Source organism: Leuresthes tenuis, unplaced genomic scaffold (assembly GCF_036924035.1).
Source record: "Leuresthes tenuis unplaced genomic scaffold, fLeuTen1.0.hap1 SCAF_18, whole genome shotgun sequence".
NCBI classification, from domain to species: domain Eukaryota; kingdom Metazoa; phylum Chordata; class Actinopteri; order Atheriniformes; family Atherinopsidae; genus Leuresthes; species Leuresthes tenuis.
Genome location: NW_027325372.1, coordinates 7,074,613 through 7,102,559, shown reverse-complemented (window position 1 = coordinate 7,102,559; position 27,947 = coordinate 7,074,613). Strand labels below are relative to the sequence as shown.

Genomic DNA, 27,947 nt, shown 5'->3' with positions numbered 1-27,947 from the left:
ACTGGATTCTTATGAAGTCTTGCACTAAGAGGTAGTGATGCCTTGTTCGTGTAAGAGTGGTGTGTTGGTGTGTGTCTCTTTCCACTGAAGGCATGGCAACTGTTTCACTTCCTGTGATGCTTGTGAGATAATGTTGGTGCTGAAATGTAGTATTAAAGGCTAATGTTTACTTTCTTGTCAGCAGAACTTTCTCTCATCACAGCTAGCTGGCTTTTCTTTCATTAAAGGGTTGGTGTTACAACCCTTCATATTTAATACGTTTCCATTACAATTTCTTCATATTTAATGTGGAGTGTAGACGGTAAGCAGTTGTCTGTCCAAAGCTTGAGCGTGGGTGGGCCACAGACCAAAGTCCTCTATATGTGTCAATTTGCCAGCGGATATGCTGTCACAGTAAACACATGAGATAGAACTAGGAGGACCGAAGCAGAGAAATCTTATATGCTGCTCTAATTTGTCCCTGCTGAAAACCTGTGACCCATATGGAATGGATCTGTTCAGCTTTAGGCTGCTTCCGTTTCTGCTCTTATGTCTTGGTAAGATTTTGTAATTTATTTGCAGATTTGAATTATGATTTATATGTTTTCTTCAATTCATTTTAAACTGTCAGATTTAAAAAGAAAAATAGTATGAAATAAATGGAATCTGAGTAAACATAGAAATCACTCCTAACCTCATACAATTCATACAATGGAATTTTTCATATCTCACAAAAACCTTTACTTAAGGATATAGACTTATGTCCATATAAAACTTAAAAGATCAAAACTTCTACTCACACTGTAATGGGTATAAAGTAGTAGTTATGCTCTAATTTTCCATTTTGAGTTATCAACACTGTTGCTTTTAATCTGCCTACAGTTTTAGACAGTAAGGTGCTTTCTTTCAATACACCTGAGGTCAGACACTGGCTTCCTGGTGCTGATATGATCAAAATTGATGGCACTGATGATATGCGAGTAAGGTATTAGAGACTGCCCAAACGAGCTGGGGGAGGTACTATTTTACCTCTCTCTGTCTACAAACATGATGTGTATTGTTTGTGTTTTAGCTACAGGGGACAAACAATTTTGTTGTACTGATATGCAGTGACAAAGAAATCGAATGTACTTTAACTTAATAGAACAGAACTGAAAATGGAAGTAAATACAGTCTTTTTATTCTTATAACTCTACACAAAATTCCCCACACAGACAAACAGAGATGTTTTGATAATTTATTAGGAATAAAAGACAATGTGAAAAGTTCCATTTATGTAAATCTTCAGACCATTGTTGTGAGATTGAGCGTTGGTGTATCCTATCTCTACCAGTGCTCCCTGGAAAGTTCTAAAGAAATGACAGATTTCAAAAGAAATTGATAAAAACTTCTGCCATTTACTGTCCTAATTTTTATGGAAGCAGTAGGGGTGTTCATAGTTCTTTTACACACTGCCTGTGCACTGATAATGACCTGACATATGTCATGTTTTGTGTTCATCTGAGGCTGTATTTACCTCATTTTAAAACCTAATTGATGATGTTTTATTATGTCACATACCTTAAGGGGGTGTATTGCATGCTCACACTCTTGGTCATGATCAGTTTAAAATGACCTTAACATGAATGTTTTGAGGTTGTCTGTTGAAAAGCGATTACTCACATAAGACCTGAAACCTCGTTGTTGGGAGTTAATGGTGCCAACAACTGCGCCAAAACACTGACGCTTACAGGAAATATTTAGTTGATTTTAAACAGATTTCTCTTGTTTTCCAATGTTCACAACAAGACACCCTCATTTCCAACCTGTTTCAATTGTCCTTCAAGTTGCAGAATAGAAACCTGGCCAGAGGAGGGTGGAAGTGAGGTGGTGTTCTCATGCTTTTCAGTTTGTCAAATTGGATGGAATTAGTTTGACATTCGACTGCTGGGATAGGTTCCAGCCCCCCTGCGACCGACAGTTTAAGCGGGTATAGAAAATGGATGGATGGATAGTTTGACATTAGTATTTTTGGACTTATTGAATCATGCAGAATCATGATTAGTGATTTCTCTGTAAGTTACGCCAAACATTGTGTATTTGGTCTTTTGGGAAGCTTCTTCTTGAAAATGTCCTTTTTGTATATATGGAGTTTATGCCATTGGTCAATTATCTATTCAAGCAAGAAAACTACAAAGTCACTAAAAATAATTGATATTTTCCTCATTTCATTCATTATTTGCAGGAATTCTGCTTTCTTGTTCACAACAATTTAACTTCCACACTTCTTTTGCTACCAGTCACCACACCTACAGTTACTTTGTCTGTGTTCCCCTCAGGGTGCTATGCTGGGAAGGATATTCTACAAAAGGGACCAGTGGAAGCGATCTTGGAGAGAAATGTCACTCTAAAAGTCCTGGCTGAAAAGAAGAGCAATGACACCATAATCTGGTATTTCAGGGACAGAGATGGATGGATTAACATAGCTACTTTGCATCAAACAGAGCTGAACATAACCGACCGTTACAAGGGGAGAGCTTCCATTAACTCCAGCAATGGCTACTTGACTCTGTCGTACCTGACGTGTGAGGACAGCGGTGATTATAGTATCACCATAATTCAAGATGTTGTTATAACCGGAGAGATTACACTTAGAGTTCTCGGTGAGCCTTTATCAAAACAGCTGATATCACAACTGTACTCAATATTCTAACGAGGATTCATTGAATTTCCCTTTTGTGTCCTTTTTCCCTTCATTTCTACAGTTAAATGTACTGATTGTGGCTGTTTTTTTATTATATAAAAAAATTAGATCTGGCAACAGCCTTGTTTTTAAAAAGAGTGGTGAGAATTTTAATGGAAAAAGTTTTTCACTTCTACCCTGTCGTTTCTTTTTTTTTCTTTGACAAAGGAAGTTACTCAGTCACAGTTGCGGTTTTCTAGTTTGTTATCTGAAACCAAGTAAAGACCCTGATTGCCACCATCTTGGAAAACTTTAAAAAGAAAAAGGGAAGAAATACAACAAGAATAAAATTCCCCTTCTCTCTCTCTCTTCCTGTTTCTATTCTTTATTTAGTCTTAGTCCCTAGATGGACAATATCCCATGTTATCTTAAGTCAAGTCGTTTTTCTTCTTATGCTTTATATAAAAGTGGTTGTGCCTCCCCCTGCTGTTACTAGCAGCATCAATAGTATGTTATTCTCTACAAAGTAGTGTTATGTGTCTCCGTTCAGGACTTAACGGTCCCCCTTAAACCTCTGAGCAGCATAGAGGTACATTGACTTTTACTATAGGCAGAACACTTTTCTTAATAATGTAACCTATGAATGTAATATCAAGGGTGCATTGGGAGAGATCTTGCTGAGTACGACCCATACTTAAGAATATAATCAATTATTTTTAATTCTGAATGTGAAAACACTTCTTTCTCTCTTACTGTCTTGATTATTTTTTATTTATTTGGTTAGTTTAGATTTGTCCATAGATTAATTAGATTATTTTTCCATGTTATTTTCTCTAAGATAGTGTTAAAAAGTAAAGTTTTTTGTTATTCTATTTTTTTCATAAATTCTTTAGTACAATTAATCTCTAGACATTTTTGTAGCGTTGAAATCTGGATCTTCTTATCTTTGGACGCTTTGGACAAAAGGGTTGTTTTCTCCGACTGCTGTTACAGGATGATACTTTACTCTCACTGGAGTGGTGTGTTGTCTCTTCCCTCAGGACCTATCTGTCAGTACTAATTCAGCCTCTGATTGTTCACAGCTTCAACGGAAAGGTCCACACCCACCTGTGCTTACCCTGAAACCACTCAGCAGTGTGCAGGTACTCCTCTGTCATCAATCTTTCTCTGCTGTCTTTGTTAATGTTATTACAGTACAGCACAATGCGTAAGTTATTTTTCATGCAAACACTGATTTCTCAGTTTCCCTCTCTGAACACTCTTCTACCCCCGTGTCCCTTGGTCAGTTTCCGTCATGTCTCTGGTTGGATGTTTGATTGTCATTGTTTTGCTGTTGGTTGGTCTTCTGCTACTCCTCTACAAATGGTACAATGACAGGAAATACAAGACTTCAAACATAGAGGTAACTCTTTTCTCCCACTGTTTCTTTTGGTCTTTCATGCAACGTACATGCCTCCAGTGAGCAGAAAAACACAAGCTGTTGGAAATGTTTATATATTTAGCAGACACTTTTATCCAAAGCCACTTACAAATGAGGACATAACATCACAACTAACATCAAAGCTAACAATAAGCTACGTAGAAGGAAACCACAAGTCAGACTCTGTCAGAGGTGATAGTGTGGAGATAGAGTGCAGGCACAGAGGGAAGTACAGAAATAGAAGAGGGGGTAGGGTAGTACAGGGTAAGTGCTAGGGTAGGAGATGCTCTCTGAAGAGCCGGGTCTTCAAGAGTTTCTTGAAGATAGAAGAAGATAGAAGATAGGGACTCCCCTGTTCTTGTAGCACTTGTAGCACTTGGCATTTTTCATGTGTCGTTCCACCATGTCGTTTCACCAAAAGAGTCTGGATCGTCTTGAGCGTGGTGTAGGCTCTGCTAGACGACAATCCTTTGACGACCAGAGTGACCGAGTTGTGACATAAGCCTTTGCAAGAGAATTCAAGTAAATGGGAGCTGTCCCATTAATCACTTTGTAGGCTAACATCAGTGACTTGAATTTGATGCGGGCGGCTAAGGGTAGCCAGTGGAGTTCAGTGAACAGAGGAGTGACGTGTGCTCTTTTAGGCTGATCGAAGACCAGACCCACTGATCAGCCTAAGAGAGAAATATATCATCACAAAGATGTTTAATATTTGTTGTATCATTTTCAGATATCTACCACCCAGGAAACAAAGCATGCAGTCTCTATATACCAGACCCTCAATCAGGACAGGATGAGCAAAGACCAAACATACTCCACACTCCACTGCTGAAGTTTACGTTTTCCTCAGAAAACCAGAAGCTTGCATTTGGACACTTATCTTAGACATATCTTCATGATTCATATTTTGCAAATATTTGTGGGTGAATTGTTTAACTGTAGACAGCGCTAAACCACCATTTGCTTCCAGTCTATGCAAAGCTAAGCAAATAACATCCTGAACCAGTCACACTGGTGTGGTGCATAGTGTGTGTCATAATCCTTATAACAAATGAACAAACACCATCAGCTGACAAAGACCAGAAATACAAATGGAAGCAAAAGGTGGAAAAGTTGCTTACAAAGATCTTGAACCTTTTCTTTTAATCACATGAAAAATATGTATGTAATAAGTAGTATACAAGTATAGATGATGATGTCATTTTTTATCTTAAATATAACCCTCAAGTGACTGTCATCAAAATAGGAACTAAGATTTGAACACTGCGCTTAATTTATTGCTTATCTATTTCATTTTGTATCTTTTTTTTTAAATTGGGAGACTTGCATGTGTCTGTATTTTTTAATATGCATGGTGTATATCTGTTCTGTACCGTCTTACACGAAGCTGTCGGAAAATGTATTCTGTATGTTGTTTCTAAGTAAGTCCAACACTGTACAGCTACTGCATCTTTTCCCAATTTTGCAAGAGTCTGTTCCTGAGGGACTATTGATTGAATTCACGAGTTCAGTTTTTTTCTTTTTGTTTCTTTGTTTTCATAACCAGAGCAGCCAATTGTTCAATTGACAGTGTTTTTTGGGGATCCTCCACATGTACAGTAGGTGGCAGCAGCATCACACAGATAATACATATTCATATTTATTCAAAAGACTTCTCAATGACTGTTGCCGTTATTAATTTTGAATCAGTATTATACATTTATAATTAATGATTGGCATACCATAGTTATATCATACTTATCGAGGGGTTAGTTTAAGATCCTGCCTTAGGCAATGATCGCTTTCTCCTGTACTGAGACACTGTAACATTTACTCCACTACATTTAAGACGATAGATAATTGTTTCTTTTGAAAGAAAAACAAATCTATACTGAACTATATGAAAACAAACAAAAAAAAAAACAAACACACAGAAAAAAGACCAATAAGAGAACCAAAACACATAAAAAGAGACGCAAAAAGTCTATAGTCAGGGGACCTGCGGTTAGGCTGGGGTCTTAAGGTGCGGTTTGTGAGTGCGGAAGCTCTATCCTGGCAGGTGGAGGCTTGCCATCTGCAGAATGAGCCCTTTCCTCTTGTTCAGCCCACATGTTTTTGACTTGTGGAGTTAAATAAAAAAATAAAAAAACCTTTAAACAAATGAGTGTTAGAAAGATGAAATTACAGTAAGAGCTCACGTCATTGTCAGAATGTGAATGTGTGTGTCAGAATGTGAGTGATGTGTATAAATAGAGGAAGCGCGAGTGTTGGGGGAGTTTGGGTGTTCACCTTTCTGGGTGTGTCGCTGTTAAAGTAGCAGGTACTGCCGCATTTTCTCTCTCGTGTCTCTGCTGTGAAGACGTGAAACGTCTGTGATGGATCTGTTCGCTTTGAAATCGCTCATTTTTCTGCTTTCCTTTACTGGTGAGTACAAATCTTTCATTTCTAGCTTAAAGCTTGATGATTTGCGTTGTTTGTGCAATGAAATGTAGTTTCATTATAGTTACAAATAATTTACTTTTTATTTTCTGAAGTTTTTCGAAATGCTAGCTCTGCTTATTTTGAAAATCGTTCTTTTTAAACCTGCACATCTTTAAGCAACTATTAATGAACTTAATGTGTTTGCGCGCAGGGTTCTGTGTTGGGCAGGATGTTCTTCCAGAAGGTCCGCTGGATGCAGGTGTGGGCCAAAACGTCACTGTGAAACTCCTGATTGAAAAGCAGGAGAGAGATGATGTAATCTGGAATTTCAGCGATGGAGTAGAACAAATTAATGTTGCTTCTTTCCGTGGATCTAAGTTGCAAGTGGCCGCTCCTTACACGGGGAGAGCTTCAATTGATGGGAAAACTGGCGACCTGACTTTGACCAATTTACAGTCGAAGGACAGCGGAGATTACAGCGTCACCGTTTTAGCAGATACCGGGATTAAAACCGGGGAGGTTAAAGTTCGAGTTCTGGGTGAGTGATTTATTCTTGTTATAACTGAATAATCGTGTAATGTGTTGCCTGGTTTGGCACAGTTTCATGAACTGTTCCTTTTTTTCTCCAAATTTTAGCCACCACATCCGAACTGAGTTCATAATTTACGGAAAAGAGCTTTTGAGTTTAGGCCTGTGTAGCAGCCCAAGTTTGAAAGGTTGTTTTAAAGTTGTCTGTGTCTCTATCTCTGTATCTGAAATGCTATTTATTGGTCACACCTTGAGTGCAGATATCCCTGCGCCACCAGTAAATTGGGTGTATATGGGTGGTTAATGCGTCACTTGCAGTTAAGCCACCTTTCAAGGACTTATATTCCTTAGCGGAGGAATAGAAAAGTCAGTCTTATGTCTTATCCACAGTCTTAACAGCATTTGAACGTATGAAAATGGTCTTATGATAATAACACTGAAACGTTTTCATTCAGCTTTTGTACAGCAGTATTTCATAAAGTCCCATAAGTGTTTCAAACAAACAAACAGAAAGTTTTAACGCCTCCTCAACCCTTCTCCACTGCTACCTCAGGGTGTGGCTCATACTGTACTATCCTGTTTGAATGGGAATATTTAGGCACAGGTGGGAGTGTTTCTGCTCTGGATTTTGTGTTCTTGCTGCTTCACTGTTGCTTCAGTGCAGCTGTAAAGTGCACAACCAAAGCCCATTCAGCTGTGAATATACTATTCTAATGTTGTGGCATCTGTGAGTGTGGAATTAGACTCATCAACTGGAAAAAACCTGAGTCCAAAAGGATGCTGTAAAATCGCATAACAAGAGCACCATTCAACAGTTAACTGGTCAGCTTAAGGAAGATTTTTTTCTTTTATTTTTCCTCTAAGAACGAACACACCTATTTTTCAGCGGATACATCTGTTAGTTTCTGCCTCAGTTCAGTTCAAGTGAGCACCAGATCAGGTCATCCTGGCGCACCAATCTCATTTTCACACCAAAGCACCTTTATCTCCATGTGTGTTTGTATCTGCAGTCTCTTCTTTTGGCAGCAGTGTGGATCATTACTGTCTCTGCAGGGCATTCGGGTTCACAGGCAGCAGAATCTGGTCTCTAAAGTAACCACTGTGTCAAGCAGAGGCAGAGCACTCTGAGGTCACAGACTCAGAGCTGCTTGCCACTCCTTCGCATTGTTCCCACACACCTACTGGTGCCTAATCGTCAGCACACAAGCAGTACAGTTAGACTCGTAACTTCTTATTGAGAACAAGTCCAACAGGTCTTCTTGAGGCAGTGCCTGCATTCACCTTATTCCGTTGATTTCAGAGCATAGTTTGATAATGAGAGAAGGAGTAGGCGTAGGACGAGCACGTCATTAAATCCTCCACCCCCGTGTTTAATAATTGGTGCTCATTTGTTGTAGGATTTCATTCGCAATCTCGGTGTAATTATCCAGCCAAACACACCCTGTAACATTGAGTCATTCTAATACGAATGTATGAAGTTTAAAGTTATTATTTTTCTCATTCATTTTGTTTTTCCTTTTTTCTCAGTGAGTCTTTGAACAGCTCCGTCTGGTTGGGCACAGGCATGAAATGAACTTAAAATGACTTTAAGGTTTTTTTTTCCTCATTCATAATGTAAATTCTTAATTAACTGCTTTTTTGAAGCCCTGAATAGTTTTCAAAGTAGTCAATCATACAGGAACCAGTGTAACCAATTTCAGGCTAGTGTGAAGGCAGTTGCTGCCCCATGGAAAGGCTTCATTGTTGCAGATAGGAGAGTTTGAGATAAGACACGAAGTTAGATAAGTGTCTGTCTGTGTAACTTGCAGGATCAGGAACTCGCAACAACAAAGGCTGGTTGCTAGCAAAGAATGTACAGAATTGTTGAAACAGGCACAGAGCAGTATTGTAGTACTGTTTAAAGTTCAAGTCTCTCCTATCTTGCGTTTGTAAAATTCTGTATGAGTTAGCCTACTTTCAGAAGCATTTCCTGCAAACATTTTAAGGGATTATGCCATTTGAACTGCTGGATGCCTGTGACTGTGAAGCACCTGTGCAAGAAGTTTGACTTTCAGTGACAGCAGCTTGTCATTGATAGACGAAAACAGCAGCAGTTGAATGAACTACTGTAAGATTCATTAAGAGAAAAAAGAAATTTAGTGCTGCACAGTGACATGTGTCGCATGAAACTGCTGACACTATACCGAATGTATCAAAGCAGATGGACAAAGTTTAGATTTCGCATTACCAACATCAGCTGCAAAACTGCCAATTTCTTTTTTTCATTTTCATTCTCAGACTCTGCCAGAATGGGTCGTGACTTCCTCTTTTTTTTTTCCTCATGTAAATCTGGTTTCTCTTTACAGAGCCGGTGACTGATGTAGTCATCAAACCTGACGTGCCTGAAGCTATTGAGTTCAACAGCTCTGTGGTTCTTACCTGCTCTGCCAAAGGGTCCTACCTCAAATTCAGCTGGATCGAAGGCACCAAGCCCATTGACATTGATGGCCTACGGCTGACACAGAATGATGTCAGTTTTATGCCTGTTTTTCAGCTTCTCCTCGTAATTCTTAGATTTGAAGATTATGTGCCAGCAAGGGAAGAACATGCAATCTATTTCGACTGTTGAAATATTGATTCAATTTGAACTGTTCATTGTTAACTCCAAATGTTTAGTCATTCAGTCATTGACCTATTATTTCTTTGTTTATTTATTGTAGACTTATATAAAGCATGCAAATCACACAGATCTGTCAAATTTGTGAATTCACAAATAAATTCACCCACTCAGTGTTTTCTTATACTTTTAAATGATCCATTAAGTTCTCTTTGAAAAGGGAACATGATGCATTTAGGCAACAAGCTGAATCACAGTCAGATGATTTGTGGGAGCTGAAGTTTACACACAAGATTCAGCTGTTCTTCATTCATGCATTTTTTTCTTAGGAGGAATTTTCCAGCGAGCTGACCATCAGACGTGTCACCAGGTTAGACCTGGTTGGGCCTATCTACTGCATAGCAAAGAATCCGCTGGAGGAGGGGAAGAGCAGCCCCTTCAACCTCACTGTGCACTGTAAGTTCTTCATCTTACTGCTGCATGGTGCAGATGTTTTGGCTCTTTCACAGAAGGGGACTGAGACACATGCAGTGCAACCCATCTGTTGGATTCAGGTCTAAAAAAGCCAGTTGAACAATCTAATACACACCATCCTCCAGATGAGCATAAAAGTCAGCGTACATGCCCATAGGGAATGAAAACTAAAGGCGAATCCATCACTGGATGTCATGGAGATGGCATCCTGTGATGTTTTCCTTGGAAGACTCTGATTTGCATCACAGCATTTTCTTTGGTTCGTAAAGAGTTTTTATTTAGAGTTTATTTTCTGGAACAATGATCTTTTGTGGCCATCTTGAGGCCAAATTACACTTTTATAGATCATACATTTCTAATTCTGGTAAGTAGGGATGAATCTATGAGCTCTTACTTTAAACACTAAACTCAAACTCTTTACAGCGTTAGTTTCACAACTTTTAAGATTAGGAAATCTCAAATGAGTGCAGCTGCCTTCCATCCAGCATTTTGCTGCAGCTCATTATATATACTGAAGCTTCTTTGTTGTGATAATGGCTTACACTCTTAAACAAATAGTACTTAGTTTAGATTTGTTTTTTTCGTGAAGAATTGCAACCAGTTGTATATGGGTCATGTTACTATTGTGCAAGTCTGCTTGTTAGTGTCTTCTAGTCAAGAAAGTGATTACTGATAGTCAATTTGACATTTTTTCTAAGTAACATCAAACCAAAACCTTCTTGTCATTTCTCAGCCGTGGCAGTTGGACAGTTGGTATTCTCCTGTCATTTCTTAGTCTTCCATTGTTCAAAAAGTTGCACTTGACTGAATGAGTTCCACACCTGTTTGACAACAAAAGAAGGTCACGCGTGAGCCTGTCACTCCTTTCCGTCTGACTGGCCATTTGTCATAAATAGTTAATCTGCTTTTTTTGTTACTCAGAGTCACACTAATGCAAGGGAATTTATATTGTGTAAAACCTGTTCAAATTCAAATAAAATGTAGTTTCTTTGTAGCCATATGAACCCTGTGTGTTTGCAAGGCACTGCCTTTCAGCCTGTACTCTCAAGCTAAAACCACATTGTGTACACAGCAGCCTACACCTCCACTCCTTCAGCATGACTAACCTGAAAGGCAGTGAAACCCCACCGACCGCAGGTTTACCCTGTTATTAATTAATCAAAAGCTTACCTCCGCAGCTCAGGAGGATTTTGTCTGGCTTTATGAAGAAGTATAGAAACTCGGTTTACTGGTATTTGTATGAAACCAAATTGACAAAAGCAGTTTTACAACTGTTTTCCTTCTTTAGAAGGATGTAAAAGGTGTTGAAAAGCAGTTTTTTGAGAGCTAGTAATTGTAAGAAACAGTTATAATTCTTTATAACAAATTGTCACAAACCAAAAGCGTTCACACAGGAGTATGTGTTTCAGGAAACATAATGTTATGCTTTTTAACATCTTCCTTTCTGCCATCTTCCTGTGTGGTGGCATTTTTAGCTTTTTTTTTTAAAGGTGTATATAACTATTGATCACTCCTGTTTTAGACCAGCATCACTCAAACAGAAATCTGTGATTTTCAGATTAGAAAAATAATATCACAATAATTGTCTCTTAACTGTGAACATTAATCCACAATAAGATATGCATTTATCAAAGAAAAGAGAAAAATGTTGGGGCTCAAAACAAAAACAGCCGCCCAGTAATGACGTAAAAAAGAAAGAAATATAGTACAGGCAAATATGAATGAAGATATACAAGTTATAGCATGGTTGGTAGTAATTCTTATCATAAATTAATAACATCTTTGTAAATATAGGGCAGAAACAAAAAAATATGAACAAAAAGTCACACAAATGAGAGTATTTTTCATGCAGAACAGAAAAAATTATGAAGTGATTGCTGGCACCTTGAACTCGAATTCTGTGTGTGTGCTCCCCAGATGGACCAGAAGACATCATCATTACGCCCCTTAAACCACCTCAGTACATCAAGTCCAAATCCGACTTCAATCTAACTTGTTCAGCCACCTCCAGCCCGCCCGCCGCCTTCAGCTGGTACCACAACAAGGACCTCATTAAGGCCAGTGGTCCTGTCCTCACTCTGAAAGTCATTGAAGATGAAGGGTTTGGAAAGAACCTGAGTGACTACTCTTGTGAAGCCAAAAACACAAAGACCCTGCGCAGCAAGAATTCTCCTGCTGTTACATTCTCTGTGATGGGTGAGTAATGTTGCTGAGTATTCTGGGAAATCCTCTGGGTCTGGGTCGTAAGGTGCTGTCTTAAAGTCGTTTCCATTCAGCTACTTTTGACACAACACTAGAGACGTCCGTGAATTATACCTCTGAAGACAGCTTAGACTGAAAAAAAGACAAGATGACAGACAAGATGCAGCGTTCGCTTTGTTGTTGTTGTTGTTAAGTAATGACTGATTAGTTCAGCGTGGTGTGGTTAATTTGGCTCTATTAAAGTTGCCAATGTACAGGTTTATAATCATGAAAAGGACATGATCATTTCTCTCTCTGCATAGGTTGTAAATCAGATTAAAGGTGAGGTTAAATCCTATGATAGAGCCAGTAATATGTTTATATACTTCAGACGTTTAGTGCTCTGTATCATGTCTAATTGGACAGCCTCAGGTAGCCAGTCAGGTCCTGGTCCTGAACATATATCATGGTATATAAAAACATGCATGTCTTATTCTTGCTAGGTAACATTAGCCTCCATTGTCACGTTACATTTTTGGTTGCGTCTGGAGGTGTCTTTTCTGTGATAAATGAATATACTTATCTGGTCTCATCCATAGCTCTACACACCAGCAGTGAATAGCACCTGGCACCTCGGCCAGGCCAAATGCCAGGAGCTCGCCTTCAATTAAATTTTCCTCGTAACTTGCTCCAGCTTCTCATTTCATTGGTTCCTATCAGCACATGTAAAATACAGTCAGTATTGGTTCCTTCGGTCTTCCACGTGGAACATATGGGTTGTCTTATATCGCCTTTCTGAAATTGTTGGGCTTACAAGCAGACTGAAACCTTCTTTTTTCTGTGCGAAATGCCTTTGAGGACTGGTAAATGGACTTCTGTTATCACTCATTAGCACTCAGTGACTCACAGCAGATACAGTTTCTACCTGTGAAGTGTTGAAATGTTGCGCAACAGACAGACAGACAGAACCATTTCTTTTAAAATCCCCACTGTAATTAACAGCCAAGGAATCTTTTTGGAGGATGTTGTTGTACTGTTGGCAGGAGTCCATTTCTGTGTCAAACCTGCTTGATTGGAGGATGGTCTTACACTTTGTCCTGAAGAGTTTCAGTTTTATTTCATTTTGGCTGATGAGAGAGCGAGAGGGAGGAAGGGAGGGGGAGTCTCCATGAGGACATGAGACAAACATTTCATTTTGGTGTCTCAAGGTATTTGGCAAGTTGAAACAGTAGGAAGGGCAGAAACCCTCGATGAACTGTACCTACAAAAGCAACATTACCGATACTAAGCACAGAGAAGCACAAATGTAACATTTTGTCAGCTGACGCTGGGTCAGGAGACAAAATGTTACAGTAATACCTTTAATCATGCCACTTGGTATTTTGAAAACAGATGTAAAAAAAGTAAAAATATCCCCAAACTTTGAGTAAATCATGCTTTATTACACAGACTTCTCAGGTACATTAATCGTGGTGTGCGTTACAAGTAGAACTACCTCCTTAACTCATACAGAAGTTCCTACAGAGAAATCTTTGAGGGAATGGCAAAAAATTATTGTATGCTAATGCCCAAACTTATACCCCATTTTTCAGCATTTTAATTTGTGATTTATTCCTTTAATTTCAGTTTTGGGCTCCTAGTTTCTTACTCACTTAACAATTAGCTATACTATTTGAATTAAACTGAGCAGAATGACTTTCAGTGTCTAATGAGGTTTAAATGATGAATTACTAATACAAGTCAAGAGTAACAATGTTCTTCTGTCCCGCTTACGCTCACAGAGCCAATTTCAGGTACTAACATCACTGGTCCGACTGCTGTCCTCATCGCTGGCAACAGCATGGCTAACCTCAGTTGCCAGGCAAAGACGGGCCAAGTAACGAAAAGAGTTTGGCTCAAAGATGGCGAAGAATTGTCTGCCAGCGCCCGCGTGGTGTTCTCTGATGACATGAGCGCTGTTGCTATCACTTCACTGCAGAAAGAGGACAATGGAAAGTACACTTGTAGGCTCAACAGTCTCGTCAACACAGAAGAAGCCTACTATAACTTGGTGGTTAACTGTGAGTATTTGCTTTGTTAGATGATTCGTTTTATTTCAGACTATCAATACCAGTGATATTTTTAAGCTTTTTTTGCTGGTAAAGGATCGTGCAAATTACTGTTGTTGTCTCATTTATGTTTATGTCTTCAACAACTGAACAAGACACCCTCAGCCTGACAGCAGTTTATATTTTCATTATTACATACTATTTTCCTTTCCCTTTTTGATCAGATGGCCCTGAATCAGTGGAGGTGAGGGGTGAAGAAGAAGTGGAGGTGAATACGGAAGTGAAACTCACCTGCTTTTCCTCATCCATCCCTCCTGCTACTTTCACTTGGAAGATTAATGGCACAGTAACCACCATTGTTGAAAAGGATTACATAATCTCCCCCGCCTTCATCAAAGACTCTGGACTGTACACGTGTGAGGCATACAACTCCATCACCGGCAAAACCGTCCCCGCCTCGTTTAAACTCAGCGTCAAAAGTAAGCTCAATGTCTGCCGCCCGAAACAATGAATTTATCGTTACAGGAATATACAGAATATCACATGTCATCTGCTGAGCTAAATGAACAAATTGCATCAGCAGAACAACATCCTGTTAGATAATATCTGCAAGTATTGAGTCATAGCTTAACAACCTGGATCAATATGAAGTTTTACATTTCTTTCCAGTTTTAACACTGAATTTATTAGTCTGAACCTTCGAGATTCATAAATAGAATGATTAACCAACAGCAAAATCTGCAGAGGACAGAAGCATGAAGCTCTCCAGGCATGTCACCCCAATACTTGTTTGTCTTACATCATCTTACAGAGTAAGAGATACCTGACCGGTTCTTGAAGTTTTATTTGCCATGCTGGCAAAGTCTCACATATCCATGACAGAACAAGCGGTGCACCGCAGTGTGCTTACATGCAGTACACTGTGGCCTACTCACTTGGGGAGTGAGAATTTAAACTTGTGGGAACATGCTTTTGGGGTCTGTGACTTCACTTAAATACTATGATGATTAATCTTTAACATGCATAAATATCAAACATTCTCTGTTTGTTGTGGGTAATGTTAGCCTTCTAAATTGTGGAACAGTACTTGCGTGTCAACACCTCATAGATGTAAAGACGTTAGCAGTTAGTATCGATCTATGATGGACATCAAGCAGAGATAAACGCATTTTTTCAAAGTCAAAAGTCCACCTCTTCGACATTGATGGGCCTTCCATGAAGCTTGTAATTAATTGCTGGAAATGTCATGGTAGGCTAACAGTAAGTTTAGTTGGACTTTACAGACACACATCTGCTCCAAAGTATCTTTTGAGATATCAGTCAAAATTTGCACTCATCTCAACTTTGGAAAGAAATTGCTTTCCCGTAAAGAAACAAGAATTTGGAGGCTGTGTCCTCACTATAGTTATGCACTGGCATTAGAAGACGACAAAGGTCATTTGTGACACTGGCAACAGCTCGTTTGCACTCATATGGTCGTTTGTGTAGGTGAGGGCAAAAAAAACTAAGGCTTACTCATTGAAGTTTTGCCACACTGGAATGTCGCCCTGCATTTCTATTGAATCCTAAGAGTGATGCCTGTAGATTGTTATTATGGGAATGTACTTTATCAGCATGAGCAATCACTTCCACATACCATACCACAGTCAGACTGCGTATTTCCTCTCTTTGGTTTCTGTGCTCAGTGAAACATGGCGTTCATTCCGACTGTTGCTTTCGCAATGTTGTTTTTATGAATCTACAAATGCTTTGCAGAATGTTGAGATCTATGAGAGATTAATGAAATCATGTTATGGGTTGTCTTTACAGTGGATATAGACGATGGACTCTCAGATGGAGCGATCGCTGGAATCGTCATCGCTTGCCTTGTTGCTGTTGGAATCGCCATTGGCTTGTTCTTTTACTGCAGGCAGAAAGTTCCGTAAGTACTTTTTGATATTTCATTATATGCATGCATTATCTGACCCTGACTGGACCAAATGGGTAACGAGGAAATGGACCGGTGCCTTTGTAGAACGCGTTGACTGGTTTTGGTGTGGAGGTAAACCAACTTTGATTCTAGTTTTGCTGTGGGCTTTGGCTGAAGATTATGACAATGCTGGACTTTTTCAGTGTTCAGGGAAGGTTTAAACTCCAGGTGAGACATAAACTGTGCTGTAATATTTATGTTTTGTCTTTTCTTTTTAATTCAATTTGTACTTAATCAGACATCCCCCTAAGGTGGGGGGGATAAGATCATGCTATTAGACATTTCACTTCATCCCAAAGGTGTTTCAAGGGGTCAAAGTCAGTTTTTTTTCCACATAAAACCTGGAAAACCATTGTCTTTATGAAGCTGGCTTTGAACAAGGGAACATTATTTTAAAAAATAATAATTCAGCTATTTTAAAAATAGCTGAATTATTCTGTGACCTCGGATCTCGGTCATTCTCTTTGTCACCAAGTGTGTCACCACTTCATCACCTTCTAAGGTACTAAGAGCATTCCTTTCACTGATTGCAACATGTTAGACTGATGTGCACACACCTGCTTACACATTTATAGGATTGCCAACTGTCTAATTTGCTGCATCATTTACAATACTTCCCAGTTTCCCTTGTTGCATTGAAAATGTTTCGACACTTTAGTAAAATCAGGCCTCAATTGATTCAAATTAACGAAAGCAAAGAAATGTGAGCCAATTGTCTCAGTGAAAAATACTATATCAGGGGGAGATCAGTCAGGCTTATTGTCAGTATTATCAAATCTGTTTAGTATAAATCTACTTTGGTATTAGAAGGGACGGGCAGTACCTGTTCTCCAGAAATGAAAGCCCACATCGACTTCTCGCAAAAGCAGTAGTGCACACATTAAGCAACACAGTGACAACATTGTTTCATTCCTGAATGACATATTCTTCCTATACAACAGTAGCAATGATGCATCACATCCTGTTACAATTCGACATACTTCTGTTCATAGCAGAAATGGATGTTTGCCTGGAAAGGAGGAATAGTGATGACACAAACTGCTGACTGAAGCATTAATACGTATAAAGTAGACACAAAGACACAAGCAGATCAGTTTTATCTGTAAGTTACAAATCAGATATTTCCCTGAATGGCCTTAACAATAATTACAGACAATGGCATTAATACCTTATAGTTTTTTTAAATTTTGTTTGCATATTTACTTTTTGCAGTTGCAGATAGGGATCCGATTAATGAATAAATAATCTTCCTGTCTCCCTACACTCAGAGGAGCAAAAACTCAACACTGAAAATTTAGTGTATACAAAATGTCGCAAAACAACTAGTAGCAATACAACTCGTAATTCCAGTTATCTAGAGTTCCAAGGAAATAAACTGATGGATGGACATGAAGGGCTCATGTACTCGTAGTGGAGGTCAAACTTATTTTTGAGTAGAACATTTTGAAAATGCATTTAAAGTTATTTTATTCAGCATTTCAATTCATTTCAATTCAGTTTTATTTATTTAGCACCAATTCACAACTAATACTATCTCAAGGCACTTCAACAATAACATCTAATAACTTTTGTGAGACTTTCACTGTGATACAAAATAAGGAGAATGGATTTAAAACTGAGCAAGATCCATTTTTCCTGCCCAGCCTGCAGGCTGTTGAAGTCATCTTTTAGAAGTGTGTAAAACCGGTGAAACCCTGTTAGTGACTACTAGTGTAACTAAACCCCACCCCCCTCTACCTTTAACAAACTCACCTGTCAGGATCATGCAGTGCTAAAGAAGTCGTCGGGTTTCGGGTGGAGGGGTTGTTCGGCTTGTTTCAGTGGGCCCAAGGGCCTGAGTGATTCACTCGTCCATCCACCTGTCATTTTATCTTCCTGACTGTCAGAGGGTGTCAGCACTGATCACAGGCGGACTTTGTTCTGCAGTGAGCCACCGTTTTGGTGATGTTCAGAGGAAATTAAGTTCTGAGACAACATAGTTGAGTATAAATTCCTCTTTGGAGTTGCTTTCAGCAGCCCAAATTGCAGCCAATGTCACAAATCAAGCTCAACTTCACCCGTCAGCCGTAGTTAGCGGTAGGATTTGTCATGTTGCGGCTTTTAAACCGGATTTTTAACTTTGGTTTTCCTGAAGCTATAAGCTCAATAAACGAAAGATGCAAAGATTTGAATTACAAGAGGCATTATCAGAAAGAAGACTGATTAATCTGTGATCTAAAGGAGATGAACTCGTATGATTCGTCACTTCATTGGAAACTCGTCTTCCTGTCAGGATTCTGTAGGTGATGTATCTGTTTCAGTCGGTGTGTTGTTGTTATTTTTAAAGGTCATTTACACTGAGGCATGTCCGTCCTAAGCATGGTTACCATGGTGATCTACCCAGTCAGCCAGCTTTGTGATGCAGGAGTCAAACCCGAAGAGAGTTGGATTGCCCACTAATCTTGCAGTGCAGACCCCAGCTGCACACAGCAGATTGTTTTGTTGACTTTTAGCAAACAGAGACACATGAGAGCTTTTTATGCTGTTTGAAGTGAAGGTAATTAAAGAAGCGGGTCAAATAGGAGGAGAAACATGAGGAAGGCAGGAAGTTACCTTCCGGATTCGACCTTCTCCAGACAACTTGAGCACTCACTCAGAAATGTAAAGAAAAGCCACCAACAGTGTTGACGGAGTTAAACACACAGGGTGACCTGAGAGCCCGGCAGTGCAGCTTTATTTCTGCTGCTGCTCTGGGAGCTGAATTTACTGAAACCTTTTTATACAAGTACATCTCTTCTTTTTCACAGTTGCAAAGTCTTGGGATTTTCTTATTTTCATGGCCTCTGAGGTGTCTGCTGTTTATTTCGGGATTAATCCACACTTGCTTCTCTGTTTGGAAAAGCAACACAATTATATGCGAGTATTTGAAAACACACTGCAGAGTTTAAAGTGTGAGGTGATAAAGGAGTCGGTGGTTTTGATAGTTGCTCACACCAGTGGAGCTCTGTAGCTTGCAGGAACGAGACACATTTCAGTACTTTTCACATTCCACACATTAGATTTGATGTCAAGAAGAGAAAGAGAAACGCTACATATCACAAGGCTTATGCTTAAAGTATTGTTACATATGGATAAATAAATCAGTAAAACATCTCACAGTGCTCAGCTGCATAAAATCCTGGCTTGTGATTGCTGGGCTGTTGTAAAGTTGAAAACTGAAGCTGGCACAACCTTTAAATAACCAGTAGTAAAGCTTTTGGCTTTTAGCCATAACAGCAGTACTCTTCAGATCACCTCTGTAGGTCTGTAGTTATCATTACACACACACCTGTTGTACCTAGGGACAAAGAGTACGCCAAAGTAAGTCCAGCCCTTTTAATTTGCTCATTGATGATGGATTTTTGCTATATATTCATATTTTGCTTGTCTTTCGTCCATTTGTTTAAGTAAAACAGAGCAACAAAGATGTGTGTTCAGATATCAAAATAAAGACCTCAATAATTAAGTGGGTTCTTGTATGTTCTCTGAATGAGAAACAGAAACTAGTACATTCAGCTGCAGGTACAGACAGACAGCTTGCAAAGAGTCATGTCTCTGCTTGTGTAACAGTAAAACCACCTGTATGAAAGGTGCAGATACACGCCTCAGCAAGATTGCACAATGCTTTCGATGTAAATATTTTTTTTCAGTTATCTCAGCGCTAACAAGCTGATAATTTGTTTTTACAAGCTTTTACAAGTGATTTTAAAGTGGAAAGAAGTTTTGTATCATGTTCATGTAATTGAACTTTCTGTTTGGTTGTTTTGGGCATCTTTGTTTTAACTGATAATGTGTGAAATTACCCCATTTCTAAAGCAGAAATAATAAAGAATGCTAATTATTTATTTAGCTAGTTTTCATATTTCAAGCTTGAACCAAACATTTTTTAACCTATTATAATTTACAACTGAGGAATGCAAGGAAATCCTACTTCTCTGACATCATCACCAAAAACAGTCATAATGCTCGGGCCTTATTTGCTACAGTTGACAGGCTAACAAACCCTCCTGTGTCAGTGGCAAATGAACTCCATTCCACCATGGCCTGCAATGACTTTGCCAAATTCTTCATAGACAAAGTCCAAAATATTAGACAAGCAGTTGGCACATCAGCAGCAGGTTCAGCATATGTACTGTGTCCACCGAAAACCGGTTTAAACACCATGACACTATTTCAACCCATTAACAGTAAAGACCTGGAGGACATCTTACGTCACCTGAAGTCCTCCTCTTGCTGTTTAGACATCCTACCAACAGGTTTTTTCAAAGGGGTCTCAAAGACTTTGGAGTCAGACCTGTTACTGATTGTGAACTTGTCCTTAACGTCAGGTGTGTTTCCAGAGCCACTAAAAACAGCTGTAATTAAACCTCTGCTGAAAAAGGACAATCTTGACAAGACGCAAATGAACAACTACAGGCCCATCTCAAATCTCCCATTTATAAGTAAGATCATTGAAAAAGCGTTTTTTCAACAGCTTAATTACTTTTTAACACAAAATAACTGCTATGATACCTTCCAGTCAGGCTTTAGACAGCACCACAGCACTGAGACTGCTCTGACCAAAGAGTTTAATGACATATGTCTGAATACAGACAGTGGAAAAATGTCAGTCTTAGTTTTACTGGATCTCAGTGCTGCCTTTGATACAGTTGACCACAATATATTACTCAAACAACTGGAGAACTGGGCTGGTCTTTCCAGAACTGTACTAAACTGGTTCAAAACATACTTAGAGAACAGGAAGTACTTTGTGTCAATAGGTAACTTTACATCTGAGCAGACAAGAATCACATGTGGTGTTCCCCAAGGTTCCATCCTGGGACCTCTTCTGTTTAACATCTACATGCTCCCACTGGCACAGATTATAAAAAACAACCAAATAAACTACCATAGCTATGCAAATGACACACAGATGTATATAGCAATGTCACCAGGAGACAGAGGGCCTGTACAGGCCCTTGGAAAATGCATTGAGGAGATTAATGACTGGATGTGCCACAACTTCCTCCAGCTAAACAAAAACAAAACTGAGGTAATTGTCTTTGGAGCCAAAGATAAACGATTGAAAGTCACCACAGAGCTTCAATCTATAAATCTAAAAACGACCAACCAGGCCAGAAATCTGGGTGTAGTGATGGACTCAGACCTAAATTTGGACAAACACATTAAGGCAATAACAAAGTCAGCCTACTATCACCTTAAGAATATATCAAGGCTAAAAGATCTGATGTCTCAGCAGGACCTGGAAAAACTAGTCCATGCATTCATCTTTAGTAGGCTTGATTATTGTAATAGCATCTTTACAGGTCTGCCTAAAAAGTCAGTTAGACAACTGCAGCTCATCCAGAACTCAGCTGCTCGAGTCCTCACTAAGACCAAAAAAGTGGAGCACATCAGTCCAGCTCTGAAGTCTTTACACTGGCTGCCTGTCCATCAGAGGATAGACTTTAAAGTTCTGATGCTGGTCTATAAAGCTCTGAATGGTCAAGGACCAAAATACATCAGTGACCTCTTGACCCACTATGAACCTTCCAGACCCCTCAGGTCATCTGGATCCGGTTTTTTATCAGTTCCCAGAGTCAAAACCAGACATGGAGAAGCTGCATTCAGCTTCTATGCTCCACATGTCTGGAACAAACTCCCAGAAAGCCTCAGATCAGCTGAAACACTCAGTGTATTTAAGTCCAGGTTGAAGACACACCTATTTTCAGCTGCATTTGAATAAGCTTGAGTTTCAAAACGGAATCAGGTTTTAACTATTGATTTTATCTTTCATATATATATATTTTTCTGATTTTATCTATTGTTCTTATTTCCTTCTTTTGTTTAAATTTTAAATCATGCTTTTTATTTCTTCTGTTTTAATGTCTCTGTGAAGCACTTTGAATCACCTTGTTGTTGAATTGTGCTATACAAATAAACTTGCCTTGCCTATTGTTAAGATATTTCCGCAGGTTTTTCTTTCAATTAGGTCTTACAGCTAAATTCAGCATTCAGATGAGTTTAATCCTTTTTTAAAGTAGCTGTTCTCTCTGTACAATCTTTTTGTCACTGGTGCTCACTACAGATTGTTGTTCGCAGACATCTTCATACACAGATGTTTGTGTATCTGCTTTAGCAGCACAACATCACGGATGAAACTCACCACATTCAATTCAGATAAAAAAGAAGTGAGAAATACACACATAACACACAAGGAAGAGGTCAACATCTCAGTTCCTGTTCAGGATGAGAAGTACACATACACCCCCCCCCTGTGGTGCACACAGCTCCCGCCAGTTTGTTATGCAAATTTTACTCACAAAGTAATAACCTAGTAGTATCTTCACGGGTCAGTTGATATTCCAGTTCTTAGGGAAACTGATCCTTCACTGCCTTTTCTTTCAGGCATTAATTGACTAATTGATTACTTTTAGATTTGACTCACATACCACAACAATATCGCCACTGCAAGTTCTTTTTCCCACATCAATCATGGTTGAAAATTCTGTTTTTCCAAGAGCCTCCTGAGCTTTCAGCCTCACCTCATGGTCTTTATTCAGCAAACTGATGTGACTAAGAGTTTGTGGTGTTCACAGACAGCTTGCTCTTGTAGGTTCGAAGACAATCTTCTACATTTATTTCTTTTGCTTCTTGTCAGCAAACATAATCTAACATATTTGTCATGATGCATATGAACATTTTAAACTTTTGATGAGAGTGATGAATCTATTAATGAATTGCTTGACCAAAGAAAGTGATGTTACACTCTCACTGAAATCACTCCACTTCATTATCACTTTGTTCATGATAATGAAAAGATTTGTGGATTTCACTTTGATGGATTAAAATAAATGCTTTTTTTATTGGCTGTGTTTTTCTCTGATATGTTGTATTCTTATGTTAAGGCAGAGTAAAAACATGGAGGTGGTAAAACTAGTCGACCCAGTTGCCCTGTGGACTGCTGCACAGCAGTCTGATTGTTGGGCATATTTGCTTGTTTGTAGCTGGAGGGAAATCCGACTCTATCTAGCAGACTGTGTGGCCAGATCCTTGTCTCTGTCGTGGCTCACATTACAAAGAGCAGGACCATATTTTGCATAAAAACATGGCAAGAAAAAAAAAATTGGTGTAAAGATCCTGACTTTACTTTGTTATTTACCGTTTGCCTGAATCGTTTTCTAGAAATCTTTTCTGAAGCGACTAAATAACTACTGCTTAACATAACTAGTGTTGAGTATTGATGGCAATAGCCAAACTTTGCTGTTTGAAACTTTCAAAAGCAGTTTGACAAATTTGAAAAGAGCCCATAAATCTTTCCCTTTCATTGGTAAGATTCAGATTTAACTGTCGACATGGATTCAGCCGCTCGGTCTGCGTCACTAAACACAAACGCGAGGTCGATGCAGAGCAACTCAAAACGTTGCTGAATAATTTCAGAGCTCTTAAGACTCATTTGATAAACTCTTAGACTCAGTCATATCACGGAATTATTTGCAGTTTTTTTTTTTTTTTACCCAAGGCGAGGCCTGTGTTAAAAGAAAATGGCAGGAATGTCACCGTCATGTCCGCACTTGTCTTCCACAGCACACGTGTGTCGCTGCTCTGCAGCTCATCCCTCAGTTTCATGTTTTTCTACATAATCCGGACACTGCAGCCACTTCCTTATTCTCCTTGCTTAAAAGACACTGACTCCTCTTTATTTGCTGTTTGCCTTGTTTTGTAATCCTCAACATAAAACTTATCTCAGAAATATAGATGATTATCTCAGCAGCCACTTCGCTTTTCTCCTTTACCTCAGTCATTCTACATTCAGCTTCACTTTTGTTCAGGCTGTAATGTTTTATTATGGACATGCTGTCTTTAGGAGATTGCCTTTCCAAAGTGAGGATCTTAAGAATCTCTTGTAAGAAAATAATTGTCACTGAGACAATGTCGTTCTTTGAGAGAAGTGATGAGAATTGATTCTTCTTTTTACAAATCAAAAGCTCACATGCAGTACTTTTAATCAGAGCTCTAACCACCATGTGGCAGTTCTTGGTCTCGATGCAGGATCTGAATGAATTTGGGTTCTGAGCTGTTTAGCTGATTACCAAAAACAAGACGTTTTAAGGATTTTGTTTGAGGACGTAGGTTTGTGGAAAAAAGTTCAAAGTTTGATGGAAAACCAGATTATCATCATGTTGTAACAGTAATATAAAAGTAATTCCCTATTTATCAAATAAATGTTGTTGATTTTTGTCTTTGAAAAAGTTAAAGTCTGTTTGAGCAGCAAGTTCAGTCGGTGAAGCAATGGAAAAAAATGTCAGCAGACAGGAAGCACCTGCGGGCAAACAAAGCGCTCCACCTTTTAACTGCTGCTTATGAGGTCAAAGTTTATTCCATATTAACAGATATTCACATTTTATCATCTTGGCACCTTTGCTCATTTACTCACGTTATGACTCAATAAGTAAAACTTTTCAGTGATTTCCGCTATCATGTTTGGACCAGGTTGTTTTGTCTGTTCCTGCTCTTATCATCAGCCTAAAAGATGTATAGCAGTTTCAGTGATAACATTCAGTCAATGGTATTTTCAGATGTGCTCGGTGGGTGTTTACTTTGAAAAGCCACTCTGACTTCCTGAATGCTTCACTGAGGTCACACAGTTGGTTTTGTGAAGAGTAAATGGAAATATGGTTGAAATGCGGCGCAGGGAGATTTGTTAAGAAAATGAACATGACCGTTGTTGGACACCCCAAACCATATTTGAACTGCTCCTTTTTAGTTTTAAGGTTTGTGGTTCTTAACTATATAGTTTAGACATTCTAGAAACATCAACTACGTGTTTGCACTAAAGTGTTCGAACTAATGAAACCTGTGCTGTACATAGCAGGAATTCTTGTGATATTCTCATTCCTGCTGTCAGGCTGCCTTTAAAAGAATGATTCACTGGAGCTACACCTGAGACATAGCTGAAGAAACAGATCACTGAAGCCACAGCTGTCATTTTTGTGTTTTTCTCCGGTTGTTTTGCGTGGGCCAAAGTCATAGTACAGGTATGAAAAATGTGAACTTTTTGGTAGTGCCACCTGCATTTCTTTTTTTGTTGCTATGTTTGGGTCAGCAGGAAATGAGTACTGTGCATGGCACTGTGGCCAACATTATCTGCACAGAAGTCTGTTACTTTCAGCTGAGCTCTCACTTTTGCGGTCTTATAAACAATCTTTTGAATTGATGAAACCAGAGAAACTTTTTCTCAGTGTGTCTGTACAACGTTGATCTCAGTTGCTGGAACTTCTGCTCCAGCAGTGAAGGTGTTTCACTTCCTTCCGCTGTGGTTGTCATGGGCAAACAGAAACACTGAGACAACAACATTTCATTTTATGTGATGACATTAACATCGTCCCACAAGTGTGTCATGGACAAAATGTTGTTTTTACACATGGGTTTGAACTTCACAGTTTACTTCTTTGCAAATAACCTTTTTCATGTTGGCGTTTGAAAACATAATGGCTGTCATTTCAGCTGAGGTCAGAGATCATGAGACGGTTATCATTCCTCACACAAGTTCACAGTGATAATTTTGCAAGCTGAGTTTGTCAGAGCTAATCACTGTTTTCTGCTTTGTTGTGTTTTTTCAGAATGGAGTCACCGTACTAAAGACATCCCTGCACACTGCTGGTAAGTCTCTCTGATAACTGTATTCTTCACAATGTCATGCACATACAGGCATTTTTAGCCTGAGGCAATGTTTTGAGCAACACCTACACTGGACTGATGCAAGAAAATACACATATTCTAAATGCACATCATGCACGTATAAGTTTACACACAGTAATCCAGATAACAAGATGACAAGACTATCAAATATTAGAAAGCAAATAGAGATACTAAAGCCACTAAACAATGTTTGAGTCTCCTACATCAGATGTAGCACAATGCTTTTAAAAGTTTACTCCATTTACTCCATTATGATGATATTAGAAACGTTGCAGTCTGCACTATTACACCATCCCAACTTTTGATGTGTGTTAGCTGGAGTAAAGTCTTTTAGTCATTGTTAGTCAAGTTCATTTCTAACATCAAATCTAAATTATTTTCTTTTTTCAATTATTATATTTCACATCAAGACTGCTAGCAGCTACTGCTCTGCAGATAAGTTACCACCATCCATCTCCCAGCAGTTGCACAACGATGAATAGTTACAGTTGGCAGGCACTGCTGTGGTGTGTTTGTGCTCGTGCCTTTTCGGGGTTTCATCAGATCAGCCAGTCAATGTTGAAACTGAGGCTGTCACCCCTTAGTAAAAAGCAGCACAGGCTGCATGAGCTTGACTGAGAAACATTTGTGTTTCTCTTTGATCTGGTTACACATACCGACAGATCAAACTAAAGTCAAAGTGAAACTGCACAACAGATGCAGCTAACTTCTTTAGAATTTTAAAATATTTTCCTCTTGAAGGAATCCCTTCTGAATTTCCACATCAGTGGAAAAACACACTATAATTAGATAAATTGTTGTGAATATTGTGTAATATTACTGTGGAAAGAAAGCAAACGTAACAATAAATATTCTATATAAAAGATGCAGCTGTGTTACTTGGTTACAGATATGTTTCAAATATTGTTGATAAAATCCAACACTAATGCAGTGGTTTTATCAAGTGGAAGTAAAATCTTTGCTGGGGGGACGATTTCTTAAAAACTGGGGCCCACGTTGATAGCCTTACAGAGAAGACCAACAAATATACAGAATGATTTACGCAGCTGTCTCTCATAAGCCAACGTTATTTAAATGCAGCTAAGAGTTAACCTCCATCAAAACAGGTCCACAGGGCTAGTTAGCATAAGCAGAAACCAGGGGGTGAGCGCCGGTTAGTGAAACACATCACTACCTGTTCACAAAGCGCACACTGTTTTATAACCTCTGGGCACTTTAACTGTGTATTTTCACCTTAAAGGATAGCTAAGTCACCATTAGCTTCTCTGCAGTTAGTTGCAGTGATGAGGCATCCCTTTTTTCTCTGCCAGGGCTGTAGCATTATTAATTTCTTGTGTCCGGGTTTATGTCCACTACACACTTAAACTTCTCATAACTTGCAGCTGCAACTCTGTGGAGCATGTAGAGGACAACTGTCCTTCCCTCCATAGTTGCCTTATCATTTGTGCCATTATAAAATGTGCAGGATGTGTATGTGGCACCTTCTGTTGGATGGTTGCAATCTGCAACTTTGTCACAAAGAGAAGTTCCAGGCTAGCAGTCTGCGATGGACGAAGGCATTGTCCATCAGGCCAACCTTAACATTTACTGTGCGTAAAAAAGGAATGGAAAGGAACGACTTGCTCTGTTTTGGTAACCTTGTTTGCTCTCTTCGTCTCTTTTCAGGCCCAAACATCGCACCATTTTGTTTCCCATGATCCACTCGTGCAGCCTGGAGAAGCAACAGGTTCCATGTGAAGCATCTCATCGTTTCTCTCTCTGTCTGTCTGGCTGACAGAGACTGCGGAAAATTGAATTTGCCCAAACAATGGATTATGACAGGATTTTTCATTTTGAGGTGTTATTGTAATCTAATAATTTTTTTTCCCGCCTATAACACAAACCCATCCACCTTCATTTGATCTGCGCCTCCTCTCTAACTTCTTATCCACATGTTGTTAAGAAACATCGTCCCTCAGCTTTTGTCTACCCCCCCCCCCCCCCCTCCCTTC

General features: G+C 39.1%; 2 protein-coding genes across 2 annotated transcripts; both read left to right on the top strand.

Moving 5' to 3' along the window:
* The first annotated feature begins 383 nt into the window (after positions 1-383).
* On the top strand, positions 384-4,938 carry LOC140275002 (uncharacterized). Its single transcript, XM_072370389.1, has 5 exons — positions 384-536; positions 2,298-2,621; positions 3,724-3,783; positions 3,928-4,043; positions 4,792-4,938. Exons 1-5 carry the CDS (start codon positions 488-490, stop codon positions 4,891-4,893), a joined length of 651 nt encoding a protein of 216 aa, XP_072226490.1. The 5' UTR covers positions 384-487; the 3' UTR covers positions 4,894-4,938.
* Positions 4,939-6,329: 1,391 nt separating this feature from the next.
* Positions 6,330-27,698, top strand: LOC140275634 (cell adhesion molecule CEACAM5-like). The gene is made up of 10 exons (XM_072371141.1): positions 6,330-6,464; positions 6,673-6,999; positions 9,335-9,498; positions 9,915-10,041; positions 11,977-12,255; positions 14,022-14,300; positions 14,513-14,767; positions 16,098-16,209; positions 25,878-25,917; positions 27,622-27,698. Exons 1-9 carry the CDS (start codon positions 6,416-6,418, stop codon positions 25,894-25,896), a joined length of 1,611 nt encoding a protein of 536 aa, XP_072227242.1. The 5' UTR covers positions 6,330-6,415; the 3' UTR covers positions 25,897-25,917; positions 27,622-27,698.
* The last annotated feature ends 249 nt before the right edge of the window (positions 27,699-27,947 follow it).

Bases quoted from the DNA above. Each gene is read 5' to 3' on its own strand.
- LOC140275634 (XM_072371141.1), top strand. From the start codon at position 6,416: ATGGATCTGTTCGCTTTGAAATCGCTCATTTTTCTGCTTTCCTTTACT. The intron at 6,465-6,672 runs GTGAGTACAAAT...GTTTGCGCGCAG, and splicing joins TTTTCTGCTTTCCTTTACTG to GGTTCTGTGTTGGGCAGGAT. The intron at 12,256-14,021 runs GTGAGTAATGTT...TTACGCTCACAG, and splicing joins TGTTACATTCTCTGTGATGG to AGCCAATTTCAGGTACTAAC.
- LOC140275002 (XM_072370389.1), top strand. From the start codon at position 488: ATGGATCTGTTCAGCTTTAGGCTGCTTCCGTTTCTGCTCTTATGTCTT. The intron at 537-2,297 runs GTAAGATTTTGT...TGTTCCCCTCAG, and splicing joins GTTTCTGCTCTTATGTCTTG to GGTGCTATGCTGGGAAGGAT. The intron at 4,044-4,791 runs GTAACTCTTTTC...TATCATTTTCAG, and splicing joins ACAAGACTTCAAACATAGAG to ATATCTACCACCCAGGAAAC.